This window comes from Budorcas taxicolor, chromosome 18 (assembly GCF_023091745.1).
Source record: "Budorcas taxicolor isolate Tak-1 chromosome 18, Takin1.1, whole genome shotgun sequence".
NCBI classification, from domain to species: Eukaryota; Metazoa; Chordata; class Mammalia; order Artiodactyla; family Bovidae; genus Budorcas; species Budorcas taxicolor.
The window spans coordinates 12,670,944-12,696,735 of record NC_068927.1 but is presented as its reverse complement, the minus strand read 5'-3'; the positions used below and the strand labels follow the sequence as shown (position 1 = coordinate 12,696,735).

Sequence of the window (25,792 nt, the reverse complement as noted above, 5' to 3'; positions counted from 1 at the left end):
AGAGCACTCACCAGCCCCCCATTTCTGCTATTTGAAGATCTTAAAAAAATCCACCTATCCAAATCACTAGCATTAGCAACTCTGGGAACAGTGAACAACGACCATCTGAGGGCTGGGTTGGCATTCACAAACACGGCAGGCTGCACCAAGGGCTTACTCTAATTCCGGCAGTGCAGTCCTGCCTGCTTGAACTCCAGTTACTGGAAAAGGCACTCGCTGTCAAAGAAACACCACACATGCAGCTTTAAACCAACTTTGTGATTTTTATTGATGGGCAACAACTGTATACTCCTAGCTATCACTAACTGTGTACAATTAGAGACGCGGCATTGTAGAAGAGCAAGACAGCAGAATTAGACAGCAGACGGAGGGAAATACCAATCTTCGCTATTTTGCTCCTTTTTCATTATGTGTACACAGAAGCATGAATGCGTTTTGAAATCTTTTAATGGCAATAAAGTTACAATCACCCTTCTATGTGACTGGCATCGTAACTCCAGATATTTGATCTGCAATGTGTACGTAAGCAGCTTCTCATCGCACAATTATTAAAATGTATTTTTCCTGTTAGGAACCAGCAACTTTTTTTGTGTTTATCTTTTGAAGAGCTATTTCTTCTCTGGTAACTGGCTCGTTTTTATCATTTATCAAAAACTAAAGGGTGAGGGGCAAAAGTGTGATGGATTAAAAAATTTATCCTTTTTAAGGAAAGATAAAATTCATTTTCACAAATTTACAAGTGTTGTTGCTGGTGCAGGACTTACTCTACTATGCAATTAGACCGGGAATCAAACGCAAGTTCCCCTTCTTACTCAGGAATCAGCATTATTTCAGAAATGTGTTTCTCATGTATTTTCTTCAATCAAGCAACAGTCTGTTTCACCAGATGATTTTGATTTGGAAGTCAGAAGTCAACAGAAGCTATGTTGTGCACAAACCCCAAGGCGTCTCCTTTCATTCTAGCCCATTTTTGCGACAGGGAGAAAGAGCTTCTCTCTAAAGAGCCACTAAAGAGAAGAGGGGAGGCGGTGCGTGCCGAGTCTGCGCACGGCGCAGGCGCGGCTACAGCAGGTCCACGCGGCGGTAGTACAGGAGGTAGGCTGTGCGCTCGGCGGCGGGCCTCACCACCTGCTGCTGGCTGACCACCTTGACCGTCTGGTCGTCGATGCGCAGCCAGCCGTTGAGCCCGATCTGGAAGACGTCCGTGGTGTAGTGGCCGCCCGTGGCGCTGCTGCCGTGGTGGTAGACCACTGCAAAAGAGGGCCGGGCGCCGTGAGAGCGGCTTCACACACCAGTGCCTACGGCACCCCCCAGTCTCGCGAAACCCAACACCAAGCCAGGTGGGACAGAGAAACATGACACACACAGCGAGGCTGTCTAAACTCACAACGCTCAACAAGTGACAACACAGAGTCACACACCTAAACTGTAATAACACGTTCAGACCTCCCACACCGCAGAAGAAATGCCAATTTATGATGGGGCCGTCCCATCTGTGAGCCCTGTGGGGACTTGGGGCTAGAGCCAGCCCCCTGGGAAGCAGGATGCACAGGAGACACTGCCTGCAGAGCCGTCAGCCAGGCGCCCTGGGGGACCGCACACTGAGACCCAAACCCTAGGCCCTGATCCAGCCAACCCCATGTCCAGACTGTTCTCAGCAGAGTGTCTGAATCCTGGACAGCATGGAAATGTGGAAAAGCCTAACCCACTAGGAGGAATGCCAAGCACATTACAACAAGATGAATTTTTTCATAGGACAGATTAGGACTGTTTGTTTGGTGGTTTAGAAATAGGCTTACACTACATGAAAAAACCAAGAATCTGAGGTTTGCTGAGGACTGTCACCCATGACAAGGACAGCACTGCCCCAGGAGGGTCGCCTGGGCAGGTAGCTGGGCTGAGTGGGCACCTATGGAACCACCCGGCAGACACGGCACGCTGGCCACTGCTCTGTTTTTCTTCGGAAAGGCACTGCCCCCTTCCATGAAGAGGAGGGCCCAGGAATGGCCTGCCTGGCAGCAGACCAAGCCTGCATGAAGGAAGCAGCCTCCGGTGACATTTGGGGAAGGGGACGGCAGTGTGGCCAGGGGGAGCTGTGTGCTACCGTGAGTGGCGGGAAGGACAGTCTCTCAGGCAGAGAGGCACGGTCTGGCATGGAATTCAGCAGTAAATACACCTGAACGTCAGTGCACTCTCCCCTCGTAAGGGAACCCGAACCCACCCTGAGCCAGGGACCTGGGCTCTGCTGGGGCTCAGAGGGCATGGGGCACTGGCCCACCAGTGACGAACGTGACTGGTCACATGAGGAGAGCAAGACTGTAGGGCCATCGGGTGGGAAACCAGCCAAGGGACCAACACCAGGAGGCAGCTTCATCTTGTCCTGCAGGTCCCCAACGGAGAGGCTGCCACACTTTACCTCTAAGGCCTACCTGACTTGGGAAAGAGTTTGGGGCATTTTTTTTTTTAGTGACCAGGACACTGGGACTGAAAGGACCTGTGGATTTAACTGATTTGCATTTCCTTTGACACACTTCATTCTAAATATTCAGAAGAGAAGCCTCTACCTGTATTCGGGCTTCTTAAACAGTAACCCCATAGCTAACGTGGTGACGTGTCATGGATACCCAGCAAGCTCACTGTCACAGAAGCAGAGCTGAGAACCAGAGATTTTCAAAAGCTTATGCACTGTACTAACTCGTTTACTTTGTCCCACAGTCAAAACCATTTTTAAATAAGTACCTCTTTACTCACATTGTACAGAGAATTGCAATCCATCCAGTGACCTTATTTCTGAGGTCAGAAGGCTCATGATGGGGACTCAGGGGTGCAGGCAGGTGGAGTCCATGCTCTCACCATGGTCCCCTTGACCAAGAGACAAGACCTCCTAATCCTGCCTGTGACATCACCCCCTCTGCAAGGACCTCAAGGGAGAACTGCCGGGGACTCAGGAAAACATGTTCATGCCCTGGGACCTCACAAACCTCAGGGGCCAGGCTGCACCCTGGGGGCCTCTGGTCTCACAGGCAGGCCGCAGAGAGGCCTCCAAGCGTCTAGCCCACAGCAGGCTGGGGGAATGCAGTGCCCACCAGCTCCCAGCAGGCTGGGGCCAGGCTGTGATGAGCCACCTTGGGGAGAAGAACAAGTCAGAGGGAGCAGGACCCACTGGGAAGAAAAGGTTGACCGGGCCCACCATGTTCTCACAGGGCCCCTGAACCACCACTGACCAGGGCCCACACCCACATTCCGAGCACTGGGGGCGGACCCAGGGCAGGAGTGCGAAGCTCTACTCTGCCACGAAAGGGCACGGAGCGGTGAGTGCTCCTCCACAGCTTCAGTGTGTTCTTCTACAAAAGGGGGACAGCACTGCGTTCCTCTCAGGAAATTGTTAAGGACTAAATGGGATTCTACATAAGAAGTATCTGGTGGAAAGGTCAACGAACTGGTGAGGGCCAATAAACAGCAGTCATTACAAACAGGCTCACAGAAGGCAACACAAAAGGAGGGTGGGAGAGAAGCTAGAAAATTCTAATAGAAATAGCCAAAAAAGCAAACACAATTGGCCATGGGCACCTCATCCCCAGTAGGGAGGGTTCCCAGCCTGACAACCTCACTCCTCTGGCTCCAAGACAGAAACATCACGTGAAATGAGGTCGTACACTGGATTGAGCTTTAGAGCGAGCCAGGAGGACATTCTGTCAAATTGCAAACACACCAAATTTTAGGTAAAACACACATTTTCAAATGATTTCCAGACTAATAAAGTCCAGAGGGATATCAACAGTTTTTCTCTATGTTAAATGGTAATTATAACAATATAAAATTGTGCCTGAGTGTAAAACCTTTTAATCATCACTTTAATAGGGAAATATCATGTCGTACAAAGTTTACTTACCTGCAAACAGCCTATAGGTTCTGTGGCATTTAAAGTTCTTACTTTTAACCCCTGGAGAAAGCAGTTCTGAAAAACAAAATATCAACAATTTCAATCTATAAAAGGGCTGACATACCAGGGTCTCAGAAAAACGGGCAGACGGCGGCCTGCATACAAGTCACCACCCTGTGGACCAGGGAGACCCGCCAGCACTCCAGCCCTTTGTCTGAGGACAACTGAGCAGAGAGGCAGTAACCACGTCACCAGAACCCACCCATCAGGGCATGGGCAGTGAGCCTCAAGCTCATGCTAGAAACTCCTTACAAGCAGAGGTTCTAAAAAGTAGAGAAGCAAGATAAAAACAAAGCAGCCCTGGAAAGCCTAAGATGGGAAACATTGTCCACGTGCACCAGATCACAAAACTCCAACACACAGTAAGATGACTTTCAGTTGGCATTTCTTCCCTTCTCTGGTCCTCAAGCAGACCGTGAACTGGCACTGGAAGCACACCTACAGGCAGAAGGCGGCCACTCCTGAGAACAGGACTGAAAGCAGAGCCCACTGGAGGGAGAGGAAGCACGAGGCCCCTGGGCAGCAGGTGGCCCCAGGCCCGCTGCCCGCAGGTCCTGCTGCCCAGCAGGTCGCAGGGCCGGGGCGGGGGAGGCAGGGAAGGAGGACGGCGGGCCCGGTCCTCCAGGAGCCCACGGACCGCACCCATGTCCTCTGTCTCCAAGCACCTGGACACTCTGAGCATCACCTCTAGCTTGTTATGCTCCTGAGGGAACTGCAGTTTCACACATAACATCTCTCATAAATTCTGAAGCTTTCCAGGGAAGTTTTCCTTCAAGCTCACTCTTAGCAGGACAACGGGGTGCTTGGACCATGAAGTGCCCAAGCTGGAGCCCCAGTGACCTGGCGGAGACCTGGGGCTGGGCCGCAGCTCTGAGCAGAGCCACTGGTGCCAGAGGGCAACGCTCCCCATCCTCTAGAAAGCCCAATTAAGCAGGTTGCTCCCACAGTTGCTAATATTCGGTGTAAGTAAAAATATTTATTACCACTGATCCATAAAGTTTTTATATATTTTGGTATTTTTCTCACCTAGTAATACGTTCATATGGTTTATTCATTTTTTTACTTTGTCTTTAAAAACCCATTTTCATGAGACTTTTAACCTAGAACTCTATTAAGGAGTCAAGATATGTAAAACAAAAAAAAATCAGGAGCAAGCCCTTCTGAATCCTGACAGGGGACGGAAAAGCTTAAGCTTCAAGAAGCTGGCTGGTTTCCAGCATCACCAGAGTGTCACCGTGAATGCTTCTGCCTTACACAGCTGTTACCTTTACTAATCTCCAAGTCCACAGGATATTCGATATTTTTGATGAGCTTCTGACAGCCACCGGTCTTCTCGTAGACAAACCGTTTGAGGTGCAGCACGAGCACAGGAGGGAGCTTTTCCAGAGTCACTCTCCGGCTGATCTCCACCTGAGACAGAGCACAGCGGACACACTGTCGCACTTCGAGAGGCAGACGCGGGGCCACTGCCTACGCCAGGACTCAGCGTTCCGGGGCGGCGCGTCTCACATCTTCCTGAGGCTCTTTCTGAGCACCACTGACCTCCCTCAGTACATGCTGACAACCCTACAGAAGCAGCTTGGGGCCCTAGGCCAAGTTAAGAACTTCTGTCCTAGGGCATTAAACTGGCATAAAAATCCAAAGGCTAACTTAGTAATACCTTCAATTACATACATATTGACTCATTTTTTAGTAATTCTCACAATACAGAGAAAGCTGAGGCCAGTGTGTTTCTAACCACTGGTTTTATAACAGTTCCAGTTTTACCCATGTGAAATGCCCTTAAGCACTTTCAAGTGTCTACTGAATGCTGTTTCTTATTAAAATGGATCTTCAGAAGCAAATTTAACCTCTTTATGTACTGTTCTGTACCTTCAAACGTGTTGATGCTCCCTGTGTTTCTATGGAGAATACTTCTAGTAGAAAATACTTGTTCAAGTCACAATCCAAAAGATAGCAGCACAGAAAAAAACACCCAGCAAACTTTCGGAGAAGTGCCCACCTGTCTGGCTGAAGGTGTGTGAAGGGGGTCAGGCTTTAGGGAAGCAAGCCTAGTGGCCACCACCACCCAGCTTTTTTTGGTTTCTAGACGCCTTCTCGCCTGTACTTCCATTTGGACGGAGATCCCAAGGGTGGAAATGGCCCTGCCGTCTCTACATTCCCATGGAGCACCTAGAGTTGAGTGTCTCACACACTACACGAATGGTGAACGAATAAAAACATGACTACAGTTCCACAGTCAGAACCAGAGACCATGATGTTTCAGCCATTTCATTCTCAAACGTAGAAGCTTTCAGTCCAAAACATGTTCAACAACTGATCTGAGGAGCAGAGGTGAAACCCACTTTTCCTCATTCCAGACCTGTGCTCCCCCTGTCGCCCCACGGAGGGACCCAGGACAAACGTCCCAGACAGACAGCGAACATACCTCTTGTTTGGTTTTGGTGGTGTAACCCTGGACAGACTCTCTGGCCACCAGGCTCTCCAGCGCATCCTGCACAGTGCGTATCTTGTCAGACTGGATGTCCAGCTGCAGGGTGAAGAATGGCTGCAGGGTGGCAGACTCTTTTGAACTCTGCTGGTAAACCACGGACCTGGGGTGAAAGCACAGCACACCTAAGAGCCCACCTTCCCGCTCCCCTGGAGGTTGTGCAACAGGACAGGAAAAACAAATGAGATTATGGTGCCACAAGCAAGGTTTCCCAGCATCTCTGTCAGCTGACAGGAGAGGACAGAAATGTCAAAATTATGCTGAATTTTAATATAACTCTGCTCAATACTACCTCGAAAGAATTTCTAGCAACTCAATCCACCAGGTGGAAATTTGGAAGGCTTCCAAAGGCCTTCTCTACTTTATTTAATGCACCAGTTAGCAAAGGTGATGATCTTGCCACAGTCAGAACGCTGGCTCTCTTTGTATCCTCTCAAAGTCTCGCAGGCTGTTTTACTGATTGACTGATTTTTAAATTTTTATTATTTTATTTCTGGCTGTGCTGGGTCTTTGTTGCTCTGCGCGGGCTTTCTCTAGTTGTAGCAAGCAGGGGCTACTCTTCATTGCTGAGCACAGGCTCTAGAGCACAGGCTCAGAGGCATGGCGCTCGGGCTTAGTTGCTCTGTGACACGTGGAATCCTCCCAGATTAGGGACTGAACTGGTGTCCCCTGCATTGGCAGGCAGCTTCTTATCCACTGCACCAGCAGGCGAGTCCCCGCAGGCTGTTTTAATAAGAGTGAACTCCAAGGTATAAACAGAATGTCTTGGGTAGCATTCACCCCTGAAAACGACTCCATAAAGGAAGGAGAGCAGGGTGTGTGTGACAGGGAGGCGGCCTCAGCTCAGCCTTGCTTCCTTAGCTGGTTTTCCATTTCATTTTCCTTTGTCTAAGTTTTTCTGAGTAAAAGTGTGTGCTGCGTCCATGTCTCATCGAGCCTCAGCAAGGAGCTCAACACAGAACTCTGACTCTGCAGCACAAGTTCCCTAGTTTACACAGAATTAAAGGGGTGGACAGTGGTCAGACTTCTCGAGGAACTGTTGCAAAGGGCAGGTCAGCAGCCTCCACGGTTTTCTTCTCTCCTGCCACTTCCCCGACACATAGCACGGCAGCACCTCCAGGCCCCCGTGAGGAGGCGGCCCAGAGAGCAGCGGCTATTCCTTTGATCCCAAAGCATAACGGGCCTGGACTCTGTCAGGAGGGTGGGAAAGGTGGAGAAAGGTGCTGGTCTCCTTGGGAAACTGAAAAGCTCCCAGAAGGGGGTGGATTTTAGGAGAAAACCTTTCAGTTGGAGACTGACACAACAGACTCCAAAACAGGAAGGGGCCTGCAGAGTCCAGTCCACAGTGAGGGCATAGGAACCACACGTTCAAGGTCGAGGGACCAGCCCGGGAGCCCTGATCATCAGTTGATGAGGTTCTCATCAGCCTGCTAAAAGGCACTCGACCTAAGCTGTTTTAGCAGAGGGACCGAACTTCCAATGCCTTGAAAAGGGCATTACTTCTGGATTTAGGACAACAGAGAGCTAAGAGCCTCACTTAAAAAAAAAAAAAAACACTCCTGAAGGCGATCAGAAGAAGACTGAACTGTAATGAGGTCCCTGAGGACTCTGGAGGAGCAAGGAGGTCCTTGGAGTCAGCGCAAGTTCTACTGAACTCCACATCACGTGGTACTGAACAGCTCCAATGTAACTAAATAAGCAAAAGCTTTCCTTCTAGGACTTCGTGAATGAGCAAAGGGCAGCTGGCCTGAGGGCGCTGGGACAAGGAGGTGCCACATGTCTTCCTCAATGTAAAAAGCCTCTCCCTCAACTTCCCAGCTCAGCTGGCTCCAGGGCCTAAAACCCCTCCAATCAGATACACGAATGTCTTAACAAAACATGTATTTCCATTAACTTGTCTTTCTCTTCCTTCCAGGCTGTGAGCAGCTGACGGAGGGAATGTCAGTGTGTTCAGAGTTGAGGGGGCCGGGGGCCAGGAGCCACTGGCGGACCGGTGGGGTGGTGTCTTTCACAGGAGTGCCACCATAGGTCCTGTGGGGCCAGCAAGGTGCCAGGAGGCCCAAGAACAGGGCAGGCACACAGTGCAGAGGCAGCACATCCCGTCCAAAACTTCTCCGGACAAATCTTACACCACCACCTCCAGCAAAATGGCAAAACCCCAACAAATGCAAATGCTAAATTATTCCAGAAAAAGCATAAAACCAGGATTTCCAGAGCGGTCCAGCGGCTAAAACTCCACACTCCCAATGCGGGGAGCCTGGGTTTGGTCCTTGGTCAGGGACTAGATCCCACATGCTGCTACTAAAGATGGAAGTTCCTACATGCCACAAATAAGACCCAGCTCAGTCAAATAAGCAAGTATTTTTGAAAAAGAAAAGCGTAAAACCTGATGTGTCCACCAAAAATGCCAGTGATGGGGGTCTGAACAAAGTCCGCCTGGCGAGTGACTGAGGTCTTGTTTCGGGGACCCACTTGCTCCCATTCGTCCTCACTTCCTTCTCCTGGTTCTTCCTGCTCATCTTCATTCACTGAGTGGCTTTTGGGTCCATTGGAAATAGTTAGTTCTGAAAAGCAGACCATCTGCTTAGGCTACTATACACATTTACACAAAGAACAAAAATAAAAGACGGTTCTACGTGAGCCACCTACACAGATCTGTCAACTGCAGCGTCAGAGTGAACTCAGGGTGGTACACTGGGGACAAACGCAATGGTACGATGCCCCGTGTCCCTGCTGGCTGACCAGGGGTGGATGACACCAGGGGACACCTGGGGCACGCGGGTGGGAAGGGGGAGCACACTCTGCCGCGGTGTCGCAGTCAGGCTCCTCCACTTGTGAGGAGACTCAGGGTACCAAGAAAGTCACCCCTACCTCAGGGGACACATGCTTTAGCAGAAGTGAACTAAACCACCGTCTGTAACTTGATTTTGAATCACTTTCAGGGGAAAAACTCCTCTGGTGGGGCAACAGGGATAGAAACGGATTAGTAAGGAGAGTGTGGTAACAACTGTAGACTCCATCAGTCATACAGGTAATTGCCAAACTATTCTTTCAGCTTTTCTTTATGTTTAATCATTTTCTTAATTACAAATTGTAGGGGAAAAAGCAAAGGCTCTGGACAAATTCTTTAATATACAAACTATAACATTCTCAGTGGTACATAATAAGTAATGTCAAAGTAATTAGTTATCTTAATGAGTAAACAAGTAACTCTTGAAGGGTGAATGACTGTTATGGGGAAGGCAACTTATTATATAAAGGTTATATATAGCATCTGTTTAAGAAAGATTTTTTAAAAAAATGTTCTATATACTTCTGTAGTAAACACACTGAAACCTACTTTCATTATTTGGTGAGAGAAGTGTCTTTAGGTTCAGCATTTCCTCATGGAGTCCATTCAGAATGAAGCCTAAGTACTCTTCGGCATCTTCTTGTCGACCCTGAGGTCAAATAGGATAGCGTTGATTTTAAGAGATTACTCTCCGAGGCCTGCACAGAGTATATTATCTGCATATACAAACTAGCCTTCTCCTGAATGTTCAGTAAGATTTAACATAAAGAGTGTCCCCAAAACCACATGGATTTTTTCTTGACAATTAAGATGGTGAAGAAGAGGAGAGGGAAGGAGATTAAACATTTATCTCTAAGCAATAAAAAGGGTGTTTTGTTTGCTTTTTTCATTTTTGCTTTTCTGTACTTCTGAAATCTCCTACAATAAATAGATACTACCTTCATGATAAGTTATTTTAAAAGTTGCTTTTTTATTAAAATGAGATAAAAACATGAACTCAATGTCTAGGCCACCCCACTGCACAACCCCAGGGGTCACCATGCACACTGTAAGCTGTAAAATTAGTAGCCCTGTATGTCTCCTTCCATTTTTGACAATGGGCAACCAAGGTAGAAAAGATGTTATATATGAAAAATTACTCATTTAAAGACTCAGCTGCCTGTTTCACACATCAGTATAATCAACGGTATATGAATCACACAAGACCGTCATACAGAGACGTCATCTCACATGGTTTCGTCTGATTATGAAATTTATCATGATCGCTTCACACTTCACTCTTTGGAGCATAACCATGTGCGTGTTTCAAGGATCTGCAAGCTCTTCTGCTTGCGGTCTCTGAGCAGATCTGCTTACTCTCATGTAACTGAAGCTGTGGATGGGGGCTTCTGGTGTGTGTCTGCGGGAAACGGCAAAGGCTGGCACAGCCCAAGACACAGAGAAGAGCTAACAGTGCTGGGAAAGGGCTGCTCGCTGGGCTGGGCCTCAGCTGGCATCTGGGAACTTGGGTTTCGGGAGGGCTCCCACCATTCCAGGAACTAGGAAGGGAGCATGCCCAAATCGCTCAGTGTGGTTTCAGCTGAGTGCTAGCTTTCCTTCTGGGGGTCTGGAATTTCGGTCTGTGCGAGGCAGCCGGTGCCTATGTGACTGGCCCCTAACACAACCCCTGAACACTGAGGCTCTAAGGGGCGTCCTGGGTGGACCACATCCCACACGCTGTCCCAGTGTGGCATGGGAGGACCTAAGTGAGGACTGTGTGGCTGCACTGAACGGGAGTCTCAAGGGTTCCTGCAGACAATGCCCGAGTCCTCAGGCTATGCTGAACCCACTGAAGGACCAGCTCCAGAGTCCTGTGAGATCTTCCAGCTAAGCATCAACCCTGAGGGGGGTCACAGGGACCCCAACAAGCCAACAGTGATGTAACAGCTGCAGGATCGCAGCGCTGCTCAGCGACAGGAAGCCCCCGGCTTTACCTCTGCCCCCCGCCCCGAGCTGGGGGCGTCCTATGGCTTCTAAAGCATCTGGACACGCATCTACCTTAGAGCTTGTCTTGCCTGTTTTCTTAAATTATCGATCTAACTCCCTTACTGGAGGATGAGCTCCTTGAGAGCAGAGGGCACACTGACTCCATGTGTGCATTTCCAACACAGAAACATCCCTAAATTCTGAACTTAACGCTCAAGGCTCTGCTGCAAGCACAGGAAGAGGCCCTGGTGGTATCCTGCTGGACTGCCCAGAGTATCCACTCTTCTTTCAAACCACGGGGTTTCAAACAGTATTGCTTCACTCAGTCTTAACAGAATTTCCTTCACTGTTTCCTAAAGCATTTCCCTGACCATCATTTCATTGCTCATCTTGACTCACCACAAACTCTATCAGGGAGGAAGGAAATGCTCCAGTTCACTGTGCTGTGGGTGCCCTGATTTCCTTTCAAGGCCATGTGTCAGGGCCCTGGACAAGACCTCCACGGCCTTGAGCCCCACACCTTCAGCAGCACAGTGTATGATTAAGAACATCGGTCATCAGGAAGTCACAGGCCCAGGAGCTGCTGCAGCAGGAGCATGAGGAGACGGCAGCCCTCCCGAATGCCCGCGTGGCGCAGGGCCCCCGGCCCCGCAGTGGCAAGGCAGTCCCTCAGAGGGCAAGGAGCTGGCTTGGCTGCCAGGCTCCACCACTTCCTAGCTGGGACCCTGGACAGTGACTTCACTTTCCTCAAATGTAACAAGCAAACAATTATCACACTACCTACCTTCACAGGGGGAAGTAAGTTAATCTATGGAACAAACAAACAGCAGTAGTGGTCACAGTAAATGATACACGAGTTGTCTGACCCCCATGACCGTCATTCCATACTCTAACCCATCCTAGCAACTGCCTCCAGAGCAAGCCCAGATCCACTGAACCCCCGCTTCATCGCACACTTGAAAGCAGAGGGCAAGCAGCGAACACACAACGGGTATGGCACGAGCTTCATGCCTGCTATGGAACGTTAGTTCCCACCTTCTCAGACAGGCTCGACTTGATCACTGTCAGGAGTCTATAAATATACGTGGGTTCGAAGGCAGCTCCAGGGCGGATATCCCTCACGATTTTATCCCCGAGAGCTGCAACAGAAACAGGACACAGATTTTCACAACCCAACGAAGTCTTGAAATGACAAAAAGCATGATCACCAAAATTCCCCCCACTGCCGCCCAAACCTAAGAAGAGCTTAAGTATAGCAAGCTGCATGTAAAAAGACTTTTTTTCCCCAGCAAGACTGAATTTCTCAGTCTCAGACATCTGACTTCATAGCTCCCCATATGTAATGGTATAAGAAACCCTTGTTTCCACTTACCTTGTCTGGGTTTTGGAGGTACTGGCATATTAGTAAACTCATTCATTAGCCGAACACTAAACGGGGAAAAATGTTTAGTACACTTTTTTCCAACATCAACATCAATATCATAATTTATACTGTGTAAATAATGACAGTTTAGATATATAAAGCAAAAATAGAAGACATGAATGAAGTCAGCACATTTTTCAAAAAAGATATACTATCACTAAAGAGACCTGATGGCTAAATAGAGTATTAGCTTGTATGAAGATAGCAAACTTTAGGTAACCAATGCTATAAAGGCTAGTGAATTCTTAAATCTTCAAGTGATACAAATTACTAAACATTAAAATTTATTCAACTGACACTAAAGAACACAGATAAAACAATGTTACAATTACATTCCTGGTTAACTTCCATACAAAATCATGAACAGTAAATTAAAAAAAAAAAAAAAGAACTAACAGGATTGATTTATAGGAAATCAAAACCTTTGCTATCTGAATCTAATTATCAGAGGGGGAAGCCCACTCCTTGACTTGCTCTCAGCAGCTTACTTACAAGCTGTCTATCATGGGTGTGGATGTACAAGGCCTTTGCACTTTTGAATACAGAGGAATGAACTTCATCAGGTGATACATCGGTGGGCAAGCCACCAAGGCTTGCAGTGTCTACATAACAGCAGTAAGGAAGCGTAAAGGAAACGAAATTGATGCTCCAGAGTGTGGAAAGAGTATAAAAAACTAAATAAGCCAAGAACACTGAACAACTGATTAATGTAAACACAAAAGGAACCAAACCAAATAATCCCTGAGATAACTGCCTTGTGATATCCAAGGAATTTATAAACAAGATCTTGACTTAACCAAGATTAAGTCAATTAGCACAACATTTCCAGTTTAAGTGGTCACTCTACCCTACTATTCAGGAACCCCCACCCTTTTTTTTTTCAGGACCATTTTAGAGAACTAAACTTGCTTGATTTTGACAGTCATCATCTTTTGTGGGGGGTGGTAAGGAACCAAAGTTTTGGATTCAAAATGTGGGGTGGACGCCCCACAGAAGCTGAACTAAGTCAAACGTGCCCGGGAAGAGGATGCTGCAGAAAGCCAGCCTTGGGGACAGCATCTGAGAAGGATACAGCATTGATGTAGCACCAGTTTCCTTTGTTGATCAGCCCGCGGGGTTGTAATGACACCGGTTTATGAATCAGGGTGACATTCTCCAGTAACTCTGAAAGATGGGAGCACAGTGAAGGTGTTAACGGCGTCTCAGGAGCAACTCTCCTGCTCTGGGAGCTGACTGCCTACTCCAGAGCACAGTCACACCCACAGGGAAGGCAGGCTCCATCAAAGCTTCGTTCAGCTCATCATCATGTAATTACTGAATGATTAGAATTTTCAAAGGTATTTGGTCCCCCCTCCCTGAACACTGACATTTATCCACTAGGAAGCACAAGAACTGTTTTAATGAGAAACAGAAAAGGCTTAAAAAACAGTATTAACAGTATTAGGGAACAGACTTGGAGCAAGCTTTGTTATCCTCAGATTCATCTTTGATATCACTTTTCCCCGGTCTTAAAATAGCAATAAAAGAATCTTTTATGCTTTTAATAGAAATGCTTTACAACAAGGTCCCCTGTGTCCCCTTACAAATCCTTTACAGTGACAGCCACAATTTTTCTCGGCAAGTGCATTCCAGCTCACAGTGTTAACTCACTGTGCTTAATCCTCAGAGATCCCAGGGTAGCGCTACCATACCCTTTCACCAAAAGGGAACCGGGGCTGCAGGTTAACTTGCGTGCCTGTAACCTCCAAGGAGCCAGGAGGCGCAGTCAGTACCCAAAATTCATAACCTGCAGCCACATGACACTGCCTCCAATGACTTGTGAACATGTAACAAGGGAGCACGAATTTGATATCGGCACCGACCCCAAGGCAACACTCAAAACAAAAGAAGCCTTTCTTTTCTAAACACACAGCTGCACTGGCAGGTCCCACACTTAAGCATTAAATGAAGAAATTAATTCGCAAGGTTCTAATGTCAAACACACCCACTTCCTCCCTCTCTCCTCTGAGGATAAAATGCCCTCTGTCCTCTAATTGAGGAAGCATAGAAAATAATTTTCCCATTTATTAAAAAGTGAAACATGACCAACTCAAAAGAGAGGCCATGGAATCGGTTCAGTTAAGACTAAGTTTGCCAAGGTCCTCTCCTCCCACCCCTGATCTCCATACGGGGCACAGTCATAAACCTCAAAACCAGCTTCCAAACATAAGGACCTCTGATAAACGCCATGCTGCTGCGGGTTAAGCCTTGCCTGGGCACCAGGACCTGCAGGCCCAGAGACAACCGAGCGGTGGCCCTGCCGTGTCAGAGCCTGCAGACCAGGCGGGGAGGCATGACACAGTGCGGGCTCCGCTGGGGGGTTGGGGGCAGGGGAGGGGACGCGCCACCCGATCCAAGGACTGGAGAAACCAGGGTAGCCAGGGCGTGCGACAGCAAATGGCACCAGAAATTTGAAAATGTCTCTAGCTGAGCGGGCTGCCTTGCGCCCAGAGGAGGCATGCATGGAGACAAGCAGGCTCTTTGCTGGCTCTGGGGGACCATGACGAGATGAGAGGCTTGGTTTGAGTTTCAGAGGCTCGAATAAGGGCGCCCGGACGGCACCACTGAACAGTACACTGGGCCTCACAGACCAGCCAGTGGCACATCTCCACTCACACGCACACGGGACCCTACAGCTCAGGGCTGTACGTCCTGAGAGCAATGGGTGGGGAATGGAGCCCCTGGACCACCCCCGTCCAAGTGACAGGCTGAGGAGAAACCACCACGGTGATCGAGGAGGACAGGACAGCTGGACCCAGCAGTGGAGGCAGACGCAGGCTGGAGGGCCTCAGGAGGGGAAAGCGAGAGTGGAGGGCACTGGGGCAGGAAGCCTGGCTGAGGAGGGAGACAAGAGGCGTGACAGCAAATGGCACCAGAAGAAATCTCTCCAGCTGAGTGTGGTGCCTTCCACCAAGAGGAAACACACACAGGGACGGCAGGGGCTCAGGAGATCCCGGGATGGCAGGAGGGAGGGGAAGGGCAGACTCATCACGGTTCACGGGGGCCGCCGGGGGACGAAATAGCAATATCAACTTCCTTGATGATGCTGGAAGCAAAGCGTCCCAAGGTGGGGGTGGGCTACGAGGGGAAGGGGCTTGACAGCATCAATTCCCATTCAATACAGACACTGAAGGAAATAGAAAGCAAAGGACCAGGGACATGCATGCAAGGCCTTATCTGAAACTTCTCTTCCACACAACTGTTTTACTGGCCTCAAAAATACATTTACAGGCTCCCCACCCCCTCCCACGCCCCCCCGGAGCCGTGCTGGTTCTGCAGCTCTGTGGCAAGCTGCGGAGTCGGGGTTCTGTTCCGCAGGATGGGGTTTGTTAAAGTTGTCAAGAACAAGGCCTACTTCAAGAGATACCAAGTGAAGTTCAGAAGGCAAGAGGGCAAAACTGACTATGCTCGGAAACGATTGGTAATCCAAGATAAAAATAAGTACAACACACCTAAATACAGAATGATTGTTCGTGTAACGAACAGAGAGGTCATTTGTCAGATTGCTTATGCCCGTATAGAAGGAGATATGATAGTTTGTGCAGCTTATGCTCACCAACTCCCAAAATATGGTGTGAAGGTTGGCCTGACAAATTACGCTGCAGCATATTGTTCTGGCCTGCTGCTGGCCTGCAGGCTTAATAGGTTTGGTATAGACAAAATTTATGAAGGCCAAGTCGAGATGACTGGCGATGAGTACAATGTGGAAAGCACTGATGGTCAACCCGGTGCCTTCACCTGTTACTTGGATGCAGGACTTGCCAGAACTACTACTGGGAATAAAGTTTTTGGGGCCCTGAAGGGAGCTGTCGATGGAGGCCTGTCTATCCCTCACAGTACCAAACGGTTCCCCGGTTATGATTCAGAAAGCAAAGAATTCAGTGCTGAGGTACACCGAAAGCACATCATGGGGCAAAACGGTGCAGATTACATGCGTTACCTGACTGAAGATGATAAGGATGCTTATGAGAAACAATTCTCTCAGTACATAAAGAACAACGTAACTCCAGACATGATGGAGGAGATGTATAAGACAGCTCATGCTGCAATACGAGAGAACCCAGTGTATGAGAAGAAGCCTAAGAAAGAAGTTAAAAAGAAGAGGTGGAACCATCCCAAAATGTCACTTGCCCAGAAGAAAGATCGGGTAGCTCAGAAGGCAAGCTTCCTTAGAGCTCAGGAACGAGCTGCTGAGAGTTAAACCAAACCACAATTTTCTATCAAGATTGTTCAGATAAGACAATAATAAACTTATTGAACAAGCAAGCAAAAAAAAAATACATTTACACATGGTCAAAAGTGCTTTGGATGTGTATTTTGTCAGGTTAAAAAAAAATCATTTATGACAAGGCCAACTCCACTCTCAAAGGGGAAGCAGGTGCAAAAAGTGTCAGGAACTAATTGCTCTAGGCTGGAATACACCTCTCCTCTTGTGTTTCTCACTGAGCTACATGCCCAGAATAATCTCAACACCTGCTTGTGGAAACATCCTAGCCCTATGGAATCTGTGAACACAGCCAATTTAAAACTGACTACTAGCTGATTCCTTTCCAACATTTATCTGGACAATGGCGTGTGCTGACTGGACAGAACCTTTAGTTCTACATCAACCCTTCCCCTGAACCAATCCCAGGGTTGCTTACTTTAAGGAGCAGGAAGGTTAAAAAAAACAGAAAAAAAAAGTTTCACTCTTTCTTCCCCAGCGCTAAGTCTCTTAGCATCACCTAGTGGTTTGTTCAGTAACTGCAGGTTAGCAGAACTTCCTAAGGGGTCGCAGTCAGACGCAACTACTTGATTGAACAACAGAACTTCCAAGAAGACACATATTGGCTCCATCAGGTCTCCTCGCCTCCTTCCCCCCTGCTTCTCTCTCTGCTAAGAGCCTCCAGCTGTTCCTCTCCTACTGTGTTCCAAGGTCGACCGTGACTCGCTGACCTAGACCATGGATAGCAGTGTTCACCAGCCACGTGGGATGAAGTAAGCTGGAGATCAATAGCTATGGATTATGGCAAACGACTCCACCTAAGTTTGTGTGGAACGACCTGTGGAGTTGAAGTGAAAAGTGTTAGTCACTCAGTCACGCCTGACTCTTTGTGACCCCCGGGACTGTAGCCCACCAGACTCCTCTGACTGCTTCCAGGTAAAAATGGTGGAGTGGGTTGCCGTTTCCTCCTCCAGGGGATGTTCCCAATCCAGGGATCAAACCCATGTCTCCTGTGGCTCCTGCAACTGCAGGTAGATTCTTTACCACTGAGCCACCTGGGAACCTTGAAACCCTGCAGGAGTGGGAATTCCAACAGAGAAGTGGACTAAGGGCAAAAGTCCAGGAAGACAAGCCAGGAAACAAGGGTCTGCCACGCGATTCCACCACTTCATTTACCCTGTAACCTGGGGCAGACAGCGCACCCCCTGCAGGGAAATGGGGAGGGTCTGGATGATGTCTCACACGGTCAGTTCCTCATAGAGGGTCCTTTAATCCTGCTCAGAAAATAAAGAGCTGAAACAAGCGAGAGAGAAGGAAGGGGACTAAAGGATGGAAGTCTGAGAGGACCAACACTTTTCAGTTCTTCAAATGGAAATGTTTGCTTCAATTCCTTTAAGTTAAGTCTTGAATACTTTGTGTGTACATTAACAAAGTCACATTTTGAAAGGAAAGAAAGGTTGTAGAAAAAATTAAGATTAAATATCTTACTGTCTTGAGATTTTCCTCTTAATGTTCAGTTTTATAACACACTGTGCATTGAGCGTTTCTCCCCCAGAACAACTGATGGCCACACACTGATCCAGATGCTAACACCTGACAGGGCCTGCCGTGTGCTGCTCCTCTCCTCCGGCCCAAACAGCACAGGCGCAAAGACAAGGCTAATCCTAACAGTCACCATCCTGTTTAGTGAATCCTCCTAAAATGAATGAATGTTACTGCTCTAATTCAGAAGTTAATATTCACGATTTACAGACAAGCAAGGATGAATATCACTTTCAATTTTTTTGTATCACCACTATTTAATTAAGTTCCTTTCATAACAACATCACCGTTTCCATTTACTCTTTTGCTAAAGTCCAATAAGCACTGTAATTATGGAGGTCAAAAAAATCAAAACCACGAAGGGCAGCCAAAGAGGAGAGGGAGAGCAGCGTATTTCCTGGGGTTGAAACTTTAAATCTGACTTATGGTCCCAAGTCATCAGTGTTGGTTATCTATTTTACCTTCTTTCAGGGCAAATTATCAGAAGTTGACTATAGTAACAAGTTTCCCCCTGAAAAGCCTTCTCATCAATCCATCGTTGTTGGTGTAATTTACTACTTGGATCTGTTTAGACAGTAACTTTAGGAGGGTGCTCTCTTCAAGCTATCTTTTCCACAGGAGCTGGCAGGTCTGCGGAGGAATGGTGTTATAGGAATGGCATAAAATGCCAGCACTGACTCCATACCACACAGAAGATACAAAATTGAAACCGTTATTTTCAAACATTTAAATGGCTGAATTAAAGTTCAACCTTATGAAATCTGCTGACAGGCAAAAACATTGAGTGGTTAAGACCCTTTCTTACAAGTCAAGACATATATAGTAAACCACATACCTGACCACAAATCACTCAAATGAAATGATTTATAAACTCAACGGCAATACTAACACTGTCAAATGTGTAAGTTCACAAGCCATGATTATTCTTACATATTTTATGTATCAAATTTTGTTTTCCTAAAGTCAGCACCTAGAGGTCATATTACCATTTAAAATCCATGAAAATGCAGGGCAAGAACTCTCACTGACTCTGAAGGCTCCACAGTTGGCTTGTCGCTGACACTCTGCTGCTGCTGACCTGCCTTTCTGTCATCTCCCTAAGTGTTCAGAACATTCTCCAAGTGCTTCCCTCCTCACTGCATCACTGTGGAAGAGCACACACTGTCCTGGTTATCTGAGCAGGGGGAGGACAGTGAAGTGACCGGAATGTGCCGTTACCCACTGGCGGCAAATCAACTTACATTTCCTCCTGGTGGGAAAGGGAGTCCCATATAGGGAGGTCTATAAAGGATACAGAACAGAAATACCTGCAAGGACATACACCTATCAAGTCAGATGCGGACTGAACTCTCAACCCACATGAGTCTACACACAGGTGGTGGACCTCCTCCACTCAGGGCCTGTGCATGCTCACTGCCTGGACTGCTTGGGAGAATCTGAAGAGAATGAAAAACACTGGAGAAATTATTTCCCAAGGACAGGAGAAATATAGATATGATTTATAAACCACCAAAGCAAAGCTCAATTCGGGTATACTGTTTAAAAGAAATACAGATCCAATTTGTAGTGACTTTATTGCTCTCTCCAGCGACAATTTTTTAGGTCCAGAACAGTGTAAAATCATCTATTAAGTGCGTTTTATTAAAATTCATAATAAATGGCATGACTAGAGCCTCAATACCCCACAGAACAGAATGTTTTTCAGCGGTCTAAGACCTCAGTTTATATAGTTCTCTGAGACTAGAATTCTTGCTCCTATTTGGGCATTTGGCCTGGTCTCGCTCCTTGCCACCATTATTTACACACCTTTAAAACAGAATACACTGGTGCATAGTTTTGAAAGCAAATCATAAAGAACAAAATAACTGTGTGTGTGATCTGAAAGCATTTGCTATGATCCAGGTTTGGGAGAGTACAAGCGATCCCCAGTAGAAGCCCAGGAAGATTTTAGTGTTCACCACTCACCAGGGTATGTTCCATTCCAGGCTCTGGAGGCAGCACCAGCTGAGGCTGTCCCCGCTGCTTGTATCTGTCACACTTACTCTCAACATGGGTGTGTGCCTCAGGTTCTGCACTTAGTTTCAACACAAGCTATAAGAATTAAGATTTTCACGTTCCTTTTGCTCATCTCCTGGCTCAGTTATTCCTACTGAAAAATGGCATATACTCCCTCTCAGACTGACATAAACCACTTCCTGAAACACGGAAGCCTCCCCAAGCCTCTGCAGGCCTCCTGTGCAGGCCCATGCTTCCCACCAGGTTGGGGAAGCGCTTTTCCCTTCCGTCTCCTGCTTAAATTAGAGTTTACACTTAAGAAAAACGGCGAAGAGAACAAAATGTTGACAAATGACACCATGAAGATGGTCTTGCCACCAAAGAACGTAAGAGCAGAATGCAATGCAGTAATGGATAAACAGACCGTGAGTAACTGAAATCTGGCTATATTTCACTCCAAAATGCTGTGTATGACTATTACTTTCTGTTTACAGTTGATCTGAGTTACATTTCATTTGTGGTTATACAAAACTAGCCAGCATTCATTAAGCACAGACATAATGACAGGGCAGAGAGATGATCCAGAAATGCGGACACCCAAAATAAATGACCCTGGGGCCAAAAACTGGCCTGTGGATGCTGATATCCTTCTAAGAACTCAGAGAGAATCAACTTATTCAACCTGCTATTTCTTCCTGTTTCTTTCCCAAATTTAATAAATAAAATGATACACATAGAAATTATTCTCTCAGCAGAACCGCTTAGACGTTAATGCAAGTCAGATTCTATGACAGCCAACATCGACATCTTTTAATGTAGCTAGAATTTCACACAGTTATATGCTGCTTAAAGTAAGTGGGCCTACCATTTAAGCTACGTCTGTGGTAGAGATCTGACCTACCACCACTTCAATATACCTTTTCATTTTTATCAGGTAAACCTCTCAGGAGGGGAATATGACAAAGGGGGAAAAAAATTCTGAACAATCTACTTTACCTAAGCTCAGTGTGATTCCAACAGTTACTCAGTGTGACTATCACTGCATTATTTTTCAAGAAATACTGAAAAGTGTCAGCAACTACATTCTGTATTTCTAAGGTTCAATAACCAGGCTCAAATGAATGAAACGTTTTAAAAGGAACCACACTTTTTTGCTCAGATAATGAAAACATTTTTTATAACTGACTTAATCAAAAACAAGGTTAAAAAAATAAATCTTGGGGGGAGGTAATGAGGACCATCAATTCAAAAGTGATTAGACTGTAGCAATACTCTGCACGAATACAATTAACTAAGAGCCCCCAGTGTTGCTCTATTTTATTTCTCTTTTGGAGGAGCCGCATCACTTGTTTCCCAACCAGGACTTGAAACTAGGCCCTGGCCCAGTGAAAGTGCTAACCACCGGACCACCAGGGAATTTCCTCACAATGTTCTAGAGAGTAGTTTACCATCAGATTTTAGCAAGTCAACTAGATTTTAACATACACAGCAAACTAGGTATCAAACCACATTTAAAGTTATTTGACTAGAAGGCTTTAAAACATTTAAAATGAATCTTTTCTTTCTTCTTTTAAATAGACTGAGGAAATTTCCCAAGAATGAAGGTTTTCCTTGTGAAATGGGCTTCCCCGTGGCTGGGCAATAAAGCATCTGCCTGCAATGCAGGAGACCACCTACAATGCAGGACTCCCTCGTTGGATCCCTGGGTTGGGAAGGTCCGCTGGAGAAGGAAATAGCAACCAACTTCAGTATTCTTGTCTGGGAAATCCCATGGACAGAAGAGCCTAGCGGGCTACGGTCCATGGGGTCACAAAAGAGTCGGACACAACTGAGTAACTAAACCACCACCACCCTCTGTGAACCAATTTTAGGAATACAAACAAGATGACAATGCCTTCTGACTTAAAGGGCTTCCCTGGTGGCTCAGCTGGTAAAGAATCCGCCTGCAATGTGGGAGACCTGGGTTCAATCCATGGGTTGGGAACATCTCCTGGAGAAGGGAATGAAGGGAATGACTACCCACTCCAGTATTCTGGCCTGGGGTCACAAAGAGTCGGACACAACTGAGTGACTTTCACTTTCACTCTGACTTTAAACTTAGAATGTCCGCTTTTAAAAGCATCAGATCATGCATCTCCCACTACAGGTTAAGATGACATTTAACTTAATGATCTACACAAAGGCTGTTACGGTTCTCCCCTGACTCTTACAGCTTTCCCTTGCAATGAACACGTTTTAAAAAGTTACAATAAAAAATTCACCCAAATAACCTAAGTTATTTGTTTTAAAAGTCCAAAATGCTGATGCATCTATCAATTAACTCCTCATTTTAAGAGAAATCCAACACCTAGGTTACTCAAACTAGTACATTTTGTCTAAGGACTAAAATGCTCATCAAGAGCGTCCTCAAGTGCTGTCTGCTGTCATCTTACTACCAACAGAAGGGTGAGCTTTATCTTCGCTGCGATCCTGGCGCTCACGAGAGAGCATACACTGCATCTCGTTGCCGCTCTCACCCTCATCATGCGGTGCCGAACGCTGCCAGGTGTGCCGAAATGCTAAGCCAGCAACCACTGAAGCCTAGATGAAGACAGTTCAGAACTTCCCTGGTGATCCAGTGGTTAAGAGTCTGCCTGCCAATGCAGAGGACATGGGTTTAATGCCCAATGCAGGAAGGTTCCACACGCCTCGGGGCAACTAAATTCATACATCACAACTACTAAAAGAAAGAAAGGAAGAAGAAAGTGAAGCCGCTCAGCCGGGTCCGGGTGTGTGACCCCATGGAATGCAGCCTACCAGGCTTCTCATCCATGGAATTTTCCAGGCATGAGTACTGGAGCAGGTTGCCATTTCCTTCTCCAAGGGATCACCCCAAACCAGGGATCGAACCTGGCTCTCCCTCACTGCAGGCAGATGCTTCACCGTCTGACCCACCAGGCCCTCACTTAAGAGCCTGTGCTCCGCAACGAGAGGCCACCAAAATAAGCAGCACAGTCACCACATTCAGACAGCAGCCCCTGCTCGCCGCAACGAGAAGTCTCAGGCAGCAACTAACACCCGGTGCAGCCAATAAACTTAAAAACAAAGACGGTTCATTTTAACCAGGCCAGTGGGGTAAGAACCTGAAGTACTGGCTACTGGTAAACTCCTTGGATAATGAGTCCTGAAGAACAGCCCCAGCTTCTTAGGCATGTGTAAAAACATAAGCACTCCTGCTTCTGACTTCCCACCTTAACTTTAGAAACACAAGCCATGAGGCTTTACAGTTTTATTGTGAAATGGCCCTACTTTTTGAGCCTTAGAATATCAAATGAAACATTAACTTCAGGACAAACTGTTGCAGCTTTTCTTTTCCAGTCAAGAACTGGCCTTGGTGTGCTAAAACTGAATAAAATCCATTTACTCAACCCAAAATAGGCATTAAAAAAAAAAACAGTACTTTCTTATATCCTAAGAAATAACTCCAAAGTGAGTAGAATCCTCAGGGATTACAACCCCGAGGTTGTAATAACTGGAACACAGACAGGACTACCCATCAGTCACACAAGGGAGCACAACTACTCAGTCAGAAGGCAAGGCGTGGAAATGTAATCTGTCAAATGACTGATATAACGGACATGGATTTTCCACTTAATGAAAAAGATATCCCTCCCCGCCCAATTCTGCTAATATGTCCTTTTACTATTAGTGACATATAAGGCACAGGTGTTGTTCAGAAATTCGTCTGAACACACAGGTAACCTGCTATCGCTCTGGATAACAGTGCAGACTGTCTGCTCCCATCTTGGCCTCAGACCTGTATCTTTGGAACTATACCTGCAATCTTTATGGCTACAGGATCCTCTGAAACTGGAACCAGCCCTTCCTTGACTTCCGCCTGCTTTTCAGAGACCAGGGGAGACGTGGCAGGAGGGGAATACTTAGTTTCCACAGAAACCACAGGCGAGGAAGAGGAAGAGGGCTTAGAATCATGAAAAAGACTGGCCCACGACTTGGCGGGCTGACTGGCGGGCACAGTGCCCGCTGCGGAGGCCGGGGCAACCGCAGGAGGTGGGGCGCTCTCGGCCTTGGCGGGGTCCGAGTCTGCGCTCTCCACAGTGTGCAACTCCACCCCGTTGGCAGCTGTGCCCTCACCCAAGGATTCAAGTATTTGTCCATTAGTGACTCCAAGGTTCTCAGTAGTATCAGTCCCCACGGAGGGCTGAGCCACAGCTGTCCTCAACAGGGTGTCCCTGCCGGCCTCAGTAGGGAGGCAGGAGGCCTCTGAGTCGGCCCCGGGGCAGCCCTCGGGCTGCCCTGCAGTCCTGGCCCCGCCATCCAGGGCTCCGAGGAAAGCCCCGGCAGGTCCGGCGTCGCTGACAAAGTCCGTGGCATCCTGAGGGCTGCCCCAAGTCCGGGGGGTCCCTGCCATGGGTACATCCCCCATCAAGTCCACGTCCTCGGCGCCTACGCTGTTCGGGACTGCTGGGCCGGCATGGCCATTGACCAGGGCTTCCGCCGAAGGTCCACCCTCACCACCATCTTTCAAGTAACTGTAATATCCAGGGGGACGTTTTTTCTTCTTTTTACGCTCCCTTTGTCCAAGACCACCTGAAACACCATCGTTCTCTAAAGCTTCCGCCTCGGCATGAGAGCCGCCATCCAGGGCAAGGGCAGGGCCCGGGTACTGGCAATTGGCGGAGCTATAGTTCTCTTCTTTATCAATGTCATCGGGAAGCTTTTTGGAAGTTGTGCAGCTAAGGATAAATTCAGGGGCCTGAGGATTCAATGTGCTTGAAATACTGTAGTTGGGAGTTCTCGGCAAAGTGTCACTCGGTTCAATTACTTCATTAACACCAAATTCAATTCTCTGATAGTCGTGTCCTGTTTAGAAAGAAAATAATCAGTAAATATCCCACTAGTTAAGAACACAGCTATACAACTTATAAACAAACGTCTCAGTAATTATTTCTTTTTGAAACTGAAACCTTAAAATCTTGCAGTAATTAACAAAGCTAAAACATTTCTGTGCTAAATAAGTAATTTGCTGAAATAAATAATAACCACAAAATTATATTTAATTTGGAGATATGAAATACAGAAGCTGGTATCCATTTTCCACTCACAGTAGTTAAGGTAGAAATTAAAATGAAACTTTGAATAGGAAACAAATGCTATTCTGCCTGTCTGAACACGTCTCTCAATGCAATCCGATTTTATTAGTTTATTTTATACCTAAGACTAGGGCATATATATTTTGGAAAACTTAATTTTTAAAAATCAACATGACCAACTTGGGGACTTGAAAACCACTGCTTGCTTGCGCTCTCTCTCTATATATATATTATATATATATATATAATATATATATGGTTTCTCTAATTTGTGCCAATTTAATAATTCAAAAAGTATGATATACA

General features: G+C 47.0%; 2 protein-coding genes across 2 annotated transcripts in view; one reads left to right on the top strand and one right to left on the bottom strand.

Annotated features, from left to right (window-relative positions):
• Positions 1 to 211: 211 nt before the first annotated feature.
• USP10 (ubiquitin specific peptidase 10) overlaps positions 212 to 25,792 on the bottom strand; it is a 63,729-nt gene continuing 38,148 nt past the window's right edge. The window contains exons 4-14 of the mRNA XM_052655732.1: positions 24,210 to 25,256; positions 13,686 to 13,777; positions 13,106 to 13,215; positions 12,563 to 12,618; positions 12,226 to 12,329; positions 9,775 to 9,874; positions 8,821 to 8,998; positions 6,372 to 6,537; positions 5,209 to 5,353; positions 3,893 to 3,958; positions 212 to 1,250 (exon numbers count right to left, since the gene is read on the bottom strand). Of these exons, the coding sequence (XP_052511692.1) occupies positions 1,063 to 1,250; positions 3,893 to 3,958; positions 5,209 to 5,353; positions 6,372 to 6,537; positions 8,821 to 8,998; positions 9,775 to 9,874; positions 12,226 to 12,329; positions 12,563 to 12,618; positions 13,106 to 13,215; positions 13,686 to 13,777; positions 24,210 to 25,256 (2,252 nt within the window). The 3' untranslated portion in view covers positions 212 to 1,062. The remainder of the gene's footprint in view (positions 1,251 to 3,892; positions 3,959 to 5,208; positions 5,354 to 6,371; positions 6,538 to 8,820; positions 8,999 to 9,774; positions 9,875 to 12,225; positions 12,330 to 12,562; positions 12,619 to 13,105; positions 13,216 to 13,685; positions 13,778 to 24,209; positions 25,257 to 25,792) is intronic.
• Positions 15,923 to 16,854, top strand: LOC128063137 (60S ribosomal protein L5-like). The gene has a single exon (XM_052655733.1). It carries the CDS (start codon positions 15,972 to 15,974, stop codon positions 16,851 to 16,853), a length of 882 nt encoding a protein of 293 aa, XP_052511693.1. The 5' UTR covers positions 15,923 to 15,971; the 3' UTR covers position 16,854.